Source organism: Aulonocara sp. 'chitande type north' Nkhata Bay, linkage group LG3, assembly GCF_057382095.1.
Source record: "Aulonocara sp. 'chitande type north' Nkhata Bay isolate Kocher_YH1m ecotype deep benthic linkage group LG3, A_spYH_male_GT1.1, whole genome shotgun sequence".
NCBI classification, from domain to species: domain Eukaryota; kingdom Metazoa; phylum Chordata; class Actinopteri; order Cichliformes; family Cichlidae; genus Aulonocara; species Aulonocara sp. 'chitande type north' Nkhata Bay.
In genome coordinates, this window is record NC_141346.1 from 71,173,228 (window position 1) to 71,182,829 (window position 9,602).

The following is a 9,602-nucleotide window of genomic DNA, read 5'->3' on the forward strand; positions in this document are numbered from 1 at the left end:
AGACAATAACAGCTACCAAACAGTCGTCATAATTCTTCACACAATGAGAAAAGGACAAATCAACAAGTAACAATGACTAATTAATATTAAAATCTGTAACATAATGTATTGTTTGGAGTTTAGTCTGATTGGTTCAGGATGAGCTGCCATTATCCAATCACACGTCTGCTTACCTGCATCTTTTCTCTTTTTTCTAACCTGAGCACCTGATGGCTTTGAACTTTTGTTGTCCATCTTCCATTGGTTTGAATTTTGCGCTCCAGTACAAACACAAATCCCCCAACCCGAGGATCAGCACAATTAACCTAACAGACCTACACCTTAGTTCACAGATTCACTTTGTCTAAGGTTGATTTCTGGAATTTCACACAACCCAGGATTCAGATCGTGAATCCATGATGGGCTTGGATTTACATCATTATAAATGAAATGTACTCTACTTGGAAGCAGCCGGCCCCGCCCCTTTTGACGGGTTGTGTGAGACTTTAAATCATCAAACTGTAAATTATAAATTTAATTGTTATTGATCCTTTACCCCGAGTCCTAAAGTGTAGATTTATTTTCTTACTCTTCTTATATTTATTGTTTGTTTACTTGCACCGCTGTAACTGCAGCCTCGTCGTCTCGTCTCTCTATATGCTGGACTGTCTGTAGCGGAGATGACAATAAAGTTTACTTTGACTTCAGCAGCGCGCAGGCGCACCGAGGGCTCTCGCGCTCACTTTATAGAATTTAGAAAAAACATCGGTGCAGATTATAAGTCTGTATCATAATATCTGTTTGTTGTGTTGTTTTTATTTTGTTTTGTGAGTTGGTTATTAGATGCCGCTCCAGCCAGCCAGACTCCCCGCCGCCCTGCCCTCTCCTCCCTGTGCCGCCAGCAGCAGGCACACCTCGCAAACGGAGGGCGCCCTTACTCCCAGCAAATGGCTGATAGAAAACCGATCGGTGCCTACGAATTTCCCAATATGCGCTGGCTCTGGAGAGCCCCGCCTTTAACGCTCTTCTCTCACAGAGAGCAACAGAAAACTTGGAAAAACTCCAGATTGACTGAACTCAGTTCAAAGTTACCTTGACACCTTTAGATGTGAGACGTAGTGATGGTCCGCTTGAAGCTGACGCTCCGGTGCGTGTGTCAGAAAGATCAACGCGCTGCTTCAGAAGCACCGTGTCGAGGCTTGATTCGTTTGGCCAGAGTCACGTGATCAGTGACGTCTGAAGCTTCGTTTAGAACGTACCTTTTTTTAAATCGAACTTTATTGAAACACAATGAGTATACAACATACAAACAGATGAAGTTTACAAAAGAACAGAACATGAACATACAGAACCAGGAGTAAAAAAATTATGATATGAGTAGGCGAAAAAAATCAACATATTGTAACGTGCAGTGGAGATGAAGCCAGCCGCGGAGGTGTGCAGGTGGATAGCGAATGAGCAACAGCTTCTGACTTTCCAAAAAGTACTCATTTATTTACAATATCAAAAATAAAAGTGTTACCTCTACCACACATTACTAAAGAGCACACTAGTCCGCGTACACACAGGAGCATCCATTACAGGAGGAGTGCGAAGAAGAACAAAAAGAGGGTGACACCAGTCGTGAGACAGGAGGCGCCGCCATGTGGTGATACACTGCATTACAATAGCAACTGTTACATAGTCCCCCCCTGGTGAGAAAAAGGCTGTCCTCAGCCGTACACAGCTGAAAAAGCACACACCACACCTAACAGTACCCTATACATAGAGGTTACAGCTAAGATTGGTGCACACACACAGGGCAAAAGACCATTTAAAAATGAAATTGGTGAAAATAAGACGAATATGTACAGTGGAAAATCAGTTTTCTTAGTTTTTTTCACTTTTTTCTTTTGTTCTTTTTTTTTTTCCTAAGTAAATGCCAAGAATGAACCTTAACGCACAAAAGAGCCATAAAACTGGATTAAGTAGAGCAAACAAAAACATCTACATATCATGACTCAAAGTAGCAATGCAACAAGACAGCATCAAACAGGTTTAACCAGAACATTTCACTTCAGATCAAGCCTGGTTGTGTGAAAATCATTAGTCCATCTTTTGTTGCTCCAGCCAGACGTAACTCTGGGGCAACGTCTGGGCCTGAGATTGTAATGTCCACCAGCAGCTGGGTGCTGGACAGATCTGGGTGAAACACTCTCTGGAACAGCGCCCACACCAGAAGAAGAGTCAATGTCCGGTAAATCAAAGGGGAATGGCTCAGAGTCAATGTCAGTGTCTGCAGGGGGGCCAGGGTGGGCCTGAGAGTCAGAGTTCAGACCCTCTGCGGTCTCTCTCTCAGCAGGCAATGAAACAGAATGTTCTTTGGAAGTGAGAGAGTCCCGGGTATGGAACGGTTGCATGTTCACAACATGATAAACACCTGCATCCACACCGGAGTCCACCCAAGTGAGCCTGTAATTAACATCACTGAGTCTCTGAGATACACACAATGGTCCCTGAAACAGTGGTGCAAGTTTAGCAGTAAAGTTAGACTGAGCGTCTGACCTGGGGTGCGTCTTAACTCTCACAAGGTCACCAACACGAAACGTGGCATGTCGATGTCTGAAGTCTAGGGATGGGTATTGATAAGATTTTAACGATTCCGATTCCATTTTCGATTCTGTTTAATGATTCGATTCTTTATCGATTCTCTTATCGATTCTTTTTTTATTTTTTAAAAAGGAGAACACTAAGGTCGATTAGCTTAGAACTTTGTTTTATATCTTCTCTTTGAACAAGATAGAAATTTAGGAGTGACATGGCCTTACAAACCCAACAGTGAGATCTTAAGAGATCCAGCCTACGGCTCTTCAATGGGGTGTCACAGGGTCCCCAGGAAAAAAAATTGTAAATGTAAAATAATAAAATAAATATTCTTCTGTAGCAATAACAAAGTATAACATAAATTGTTCTGTGGCAATTACACAAGAATATCCAGTAATGTCCCTGCCTACAATTAAACACATTCACTTACCAAAAATCGGGGGCATCTGCTGTGGCAAATGGGTTCAAGCCTTTGACCACAAACTTAGACACTGCTCGGTGACATTCGTCTATCCTGGCCTGAAAGGAGACGCTACCGGTAGACTGCAGCGAGAACTGCCAGCGAGCGCTAGCCAGACTCTGTCTGTCTCTCTCATCATGGTCACCTACATGTACAGTAATGGCAGGTCTTGTAATAAGGCATATCGCGCTAACATAATATGCACTGTTAGTTGATTATTTACCTGCCGCATTAACGGGAGAGGACGTGCAAACGTTACCGCTGCTGCTGGGTTGAGAGTCACGAGTCCGGAGCGGAATTAAAAACACGTGTCATCGCGTGTTTTGTGAGCAAATGCTTTTGCATATTCGTAGTGTTTCCTCCCTTAAATGCAATATCTACTTTGCAAGTTGCCCTGTTGTCATCGGTTCTCATAAAGTATAATCAAACTTTTGAGCGTTTGAGCCGCTTAGGCGCCGTGTTTCCTGCCAGGTAAATGACACTCCGCAACGTGGTGACGTCATTCGGGGCGACTGGAATCGATAAGGGAATCGTTTGCCATTTTTGCAAAGGAATTGAAACAGTGGGAACCGGTTCTCAACAAGAACCGGTTTTCGATACCCATCCCTACTCAAGTCATAGTAATGTTTTTGTCTGTCATGGCTATAGTCCAAAGCTGCTTTGGCGTGGTCGTGAGCTTCCTGCAGGGAGGCTCTCAGAGTCTCAGGGTAAGGCACACCCGGTTCATCAACACCTGCTGTAGAAGGCTGAGTGATAAGGTCAAGCGGGGTGTCTAACTCACGACCATAAAGCATCATGGCAGGAGTCATACCTGTACTGTCATGGGGGGCGGTGCGCAGAGCAAAGCAAACCTGAGGGAGAAACTTGTCCCATGATGTGTGCTTATCACCTACATAAGCACGGATTGCAGTTTTCAGAGTCCGGTTGACGCGTTCAGTAGCATTTGTCTGAGGGTGATATGCCGTAGTGAGTCTGTGCACCGAGCCTAAGGCAGAAACAACATGTTCAAAAAGCTCACTCACAAAAGGAGACCCTCTGTCAGAAATGAGGTAAGTGGGTGTACCATGCCTAGCAAAAATGTCAGTGACGAATTTACCAGCTGCTACCTGAGATGTAGCTTCTTTGACAGCACTGGCTTCAACCCATTTAGTCAAATAGTCAACAAACATGATTAAATAAGCATTACCAGTGGGGGTGCGGGGAAGTGGCCCAACAAAATCCACACCCACATACTCCCAGGGTTTCTGGGGGACAATGGGAACCATAAGACCGGCTGCTTTTTTCTGACTTGGCTTGGTGAGTTGGCACACTGAGCATGAAATCACATAGCGTTTCACATCAGCTGCCATTTTGGGCCAGAAAAACCTAAAACGCAGTCTAGCCAATGTCTTAGAAACACCCAAGTGACCTGCTGTGGGGTGGTCATGGTAATAGTCCAGCAAGGTGCCTCTCATGGAAGTAGGGGCAAACCGTTTCAGCTCTTTCAAAGGGTGCAAAGCACATGTGGACTTGGGTTCTCTGTGATACAAAAGAGAGTCATACACAACATACTGTAACAAGGTGGCATTGTCCGAGCTGTTCAGAGAGTCTGCTTCAATGTCTCTGAGGAGTGGACCTGTGACATGATCGTCTAACTGCAGCTGCCTCAATTGTGAACGGTCAGCCAGAATGACGGGGGGCAGAGTACGAATGTCCAGGCTGCCCATAACAGCATGATCTGGTAAAAGATCAGTCGGCCTGTCACAGGTCAGAGGCAAAGGGTTGCGTGACAGTGCGTCAGGAACTTTGTTCTGTGCACCAGGTTTGTGCACTATTGTGAAATCAAAGTCCTGCAAACGAAGTGACCAGCGGGCGAGTCGGCCCGTTGGGTTTTGACGAGACATGAGCCACCTGAGACTGTTGTGGTCAGTGAAGATAGTAACATGAACACCTTCAACATATGGGCGGAAGTGTTCCAGAGCCCATATCACAGCGAGGCACTCCTTCTCTGAAGTGCAGTAGGGGAGTTCAGCTTTGTGAAGGGAGCGACTAGCAAAAGCCACAACATACTCATGACCCTTGTCATCCTTTTGCATCAACACTGCCCCAAGACCAATGTCACATGCATCGGCGTGAATGGAAAAGGGATGGTTGAAGTCTGGAAATGACAGGATCGGGGCTGATGTGACATGATCCTTCAAAGTGTCCATGGCCCTTCGACAGCTGTCGTCCCAGTGGAAAGCATTGTCCTTTCTGGTGATGGCGTGAAGAGGTTCAGCATGGCGGGCATAATTCTGAATGAAGCGTCGATAATAGCCAGTCAAGCCAAGGAACTGACGGACGTGTTTCACTGAGGTTGGGGTATCAAACTCCTTAACCGCCTTTACTTTGTCCGGATCGGGCTTAACACCTAATGATGTGATGCGGTACCCAAGAAAGGTGAATTCATCGAGGCAGAATTGGCACTTTTTGAGCTTCAATGACAAGCCAGCAGCCTGGAGTCTGCCCAGCACCTCCTCAAGATCCACTAAGTGCTGTTCAAAGGTAGGTGAGGCGATAACAATGTCATCCAGGTAGACTGCGCACGTTTTGCAAATGAGGCCAGCAAGCACAGAGTTCATGAGTCTCTGAAAAGTTGCAGGTGCGTTGCAGAGCCCAAAGGGCAGCACCCGAAACTGGAAGAGACCACAGTGAGAGATGAAGGCAGTTTTAGGCTTCGAGTCCTCTGCTACAGCAACCTGCCAATAGCCTCGCGCTAAGTCCAATGTCGAGACAAACTTTCCTCTTGCCAGAAAGTCCAAAGACTCATCTACACGAGGCAGGGGATAAGAGTCTTTTCGGGTAACTTGATTGAGCCCTCGAAAGTCCACACAAAACCTTGGTTCCGTGGCCGCTCTATTTACAATGACTACAGGAGCTGCCCAAGGGCTTGTGGAAAGTTCAATGATGTTGTCCTTCAACATTTGTTGCACTTGTTCTTCAATCACACGTTTCTTAGCAGGTGACGTGCAATAGGGTGGGAGATTGACAGGTGTTGCATTGCCAGTCTATGGTGTGCTCAGTGAGAGCCGTTCGACCAAGTTGACCATCAAACAAGGAGCTAAACTTGCTGAGCAGATTTAGTAAAGCATCCTTGTTGTTCTCTGAGAGACTTGCTTCAGACAGTTTGGCTGTTAAGTCTGAGCGAACCAAGTCCAAAGACATCAGTGTTCCAGGTGAATGTGAGTAATCATTTTGAAGGTCCTCTTCATTGTCTGCGAGTGGGCAGGGGATGTCCTCAATGTAGACTGTTCTAGTGGGAATGTGAATAGAAACAGAAGCTCTTGCCATAAAATCCATTCCCAGAATGAAAGGAGAGGACAAATCTGGTATTATGGCAAAACGCTGGTAAAAGTTCTTGTTCATGAATGCAATATTGAGCCAAATAACACCAACAGGGATACAGGGAGCATTATTGGCAAGGTTAAGTGCAGGACCATTCCACTCACTTGTGTTTCTAGGGTAAGAGTCATTTACTTGAATGAGATCTGTTCGTACAGCCGAGAGGGAAGCACCTGTGTCGAGGGTAGCATCCACAGATGAAGCATTGAAGTTCACTTTCGTTCTTAGTGGGGTATTCCAGTGGACTTGTGAAAAATTGTCTTCCAAGTGTCCAAGACTGTGTCCACCCTGTAGTGAATCGGGCGTGTGAGGCTCCGTTAGTAACTGGGGGAAGGTTGGCCTCTGTGAAATGTCCTCCCCCCCGCCGTAGTTTCCCGACTGCCTGTATTGTGGCTGGGATGTGGTGCTGCTTAATTCCACCTTTTCATGGCCAGGGTCAGAGGGGCCAGGTGCTGGCAATGGCTGGACTGGGCCATGCCTAGCGGTGTTCGAGGCTTGTTGTGGCAAATGAGGTTGGGTGTTACAGTTTGGGCAGGTGCGTGTAGTGAACCCTGGCTGAGAGCATTTGAAGCAGTAAGGTTCAGGCTTATAGTTGTCTTTGCTACATAAAGCAGGCTGTGGTCTTTGTGGTCCAAGCACTGAGGGAAGCTCATGAGCGCGTAGCAGCAGGTCCATTACAGAAGTGACATTAGCGCCATACAGGGCAACTCTGTATTTTTCGAGAGCATGTTTACTAATTAGGTCAATTCTGTCTTTTTCAGGTGGGGGGCTCTTCAGTTTGTCAAACTCACTCAACATGTGGGCGACAAAGGTTGGGAGCGGCTCGTCCTGAGCCTGAACACGATCCAAAATTCCTCTCAGGATGCGTTCTTGGTTGTCGGAGGGCAGAAAAACTGTCTTAAACAGTTGACAGAATTGAGCCCATGATGTGATGTGGGAGCTCAGTGCCTTGAACCATTTCCAGTAGGGGTGCAACGATACACAAAATTCACGGTTCGGTTCGATACTTTGGTGTCACGGTTCGATATTTTTTCGATACAAAAAAAATGTTCATGCCTTTTTAATTTGTCATTTATTAAAATTATAAATATATATTTTAACACAAAAGTACAGTTTTTAAATTTAACCCTAACCCTTGTGCGTGTTGTTTTTTAGCTCGTCATATTGCAGCCACAGAAATTCTTTTGTCCATGAAACCATAAAGCTGCACTTTCTTTTTGCCTTATAGTCTGATTTGTCATAACTTCTCCGTTTTGTGGTAAGCTTTTCTTTGGCTGTCACTTCTTCACCCTGACCTGTCTTATTTGGCTCAGCAGAACTAAAATATATATCTGTCTGTGAAGGTTCTCAGTCATCCAGGTCATCGTAGTGAAATATATATCCTGCCGCACTCACATAAGCTCAGCGATTCTCTGCGCGATCAACCTCTCACATGTTTAAGCTGCGGGAGATTTCACTTGTCATGTTTGCATAGTAAGCTAACAATTAATAAGACGATGTCAGAGGAATTGGTGCACAAATTATCATCACTCACAGATCAGTGCTGTCGCTCTCTATACACAGTTCGCGCGATTGCAAAGTGAAAGCAAAAAAACAAGCGCAAATTCAAACACGATTTCAATATGTCACATATTGACAGTGGCTCACCCGATGACATAATTACCCAGCTACATTTCTGAAAGAATGCAAAAGCATTGACATATATTTTTCCTTCCTACAATAGCCCGACAGGCAGGGCAGAGATAGCCCCGGGACATCGGGCTAGCGATATTGCGAGCCCTGTATCTGATTGAGGAATCACTCATCTTTGGAAAAGAGAGTTTATTACAGAGAAATGTCTCTTTCCAAAATAAAAGCTATACTATCCGCTTCTTCTGGGCTATATTCTCAGCAGCATATTAAACATATCAGGTCTCCATAAGGAGAATCCTGTGCTAACAGCTGTCTAAATGACTCGGCTAAAGTTTGTAGCATGCATGCTTGTTGTTTTTGTCTTTGCACTAGGATGATGTCGGTGTAAATGTGCAGTCATATTCGTTGTGTTCCCACTAGTGCTTTCAGGTTAATCTCGTTGAAATAACCTTAACGCCACAACACGGCAAATCTCCGTTAACGAGCTACCCTATACAGAGGGGCTAGACGGCCAACACGTTAACGAGCTAACTGCGCTAACACACTAGCTCCCACCCATGTAATTGAGCATTGCATGGCACATCCAACATACTGTTTTACTTTAGTCCATGACTCGCTTACCTTCAGGGTCATACGTCACATGAAAACCAAAATAATTCCAAACGCCAGATCTGAATGAGGGTGGGGAGGTCCACTTCTGTCTTGCTAGCTTGCCCTGCGCTCTTCCTTCTGACCATGCTGTCTGTGTTGAGTGCTCAGTGAATCTGCGTTCGACTACTCCGCCTAGGCTGCACTCTCGAGCCTAGGCGGAGTAGTCAAATGCAGATTCACTGAGCGCTCAACACAGACAGCATCGTCAGAAGGAAAGTTGATAAAATAAATTACAAATTTTGTATTGTTCTTTTTTTTTCTCCCCTTTGGTTTTCTTTCTTTCTCTCCCCCTCTTTCTTTCATTCTTTCCCCCTGTCCTATCCCACAGTCATGTCTGTCCCGTTTGCAACTGAAAATAAAATAAATTCATAATTATAATAAAGGTCAATCAAATAGACCAATATGATGATCCACTTAAAATAAATCCTCTTAGCATCTTTCTTGGCCTCAAGACAACAATTCTGATGGCTATAGATCCAAACGGGACACAAAAAAAAAAAAAAATTTGAAAAAAATTGTATTGTTCGATACATATGCGTACCGAACCGAAAGCACTGTATCGAACGGTTCAATATCGATACGAATATCGTTGCACCCCTAATTTCCAGGGCTCTTTTGCAAAAAAGTGTGGCAGTTCATTTAGCAATTGCCCATCAGTTAGGTTCAATGAGGCTTTGTATGTGCCAACTGTATTTAACCAGTCCTCAGGTTGCACTTTTCCGTCCCCAGCATACACAGGAGGCTCCAGCTTTGCGTGATGTAAAGCTGCCGCAATCACTCTGGAAGTGCTGCTGACTTCAACTGAGTGAGATGGGAGGAAAGGATTTGTAGGTTGAAATGGGTTGCTGGGCAGGAACGGATTGGTACTGTTGGTGGGTTCAGTTTTGTCCATCACATGAACATGAGGTGTCGATGTGGCCATTGGGAAAACAGGAGA

At 45.1% G+C, this 9,602-nt stretch overlaps 1 protein-coding gene across 1 annotated transcript; it reads right to left on the bottom strand.

Annotated features, from left to right (window-relative positions):
• Nucleotides 1-5,871: 5,871 nt before the first annotated feature.
• On the bottom strand, nt 5,872-9,602 carry LOC147336917 (uncharacterized). The gene is made up of 2 exons (XM_086287195.1): nt 9,274-9,602; nt 5,872-7,346 (listed from the first exon to the last, which is right to left on the bottom strand). The coding sequence occupies exons 1-2, from the start codon at nt 9,585-9,587 to the stop codon at nt 5,996-5,998; spliced, it is 1,665 nt and encodes a 554-aa protein (XP_086143321.1). The 5' UTR covers nt 9,588-9,602; the 3' UTR covers nt 5,872-5,995.

Bases quoted from the DNA above. Each gene is read 5' to 3' on its own strand.
- LOC147336917 (XM_086287195.1), bottom strand. From the start codon at position 9,587: ATGGCCACATCGACACCTCATGTTCATGTGATGGACAAAACTGAACCC. The intron at 7,347-9,273 runs CTGGAAATTAGG...GTTGCACCCCTA, and splicing joins CACTTTTTTGCAAAAGAGCC to CTGGAAATGGTTCAAGGCAC.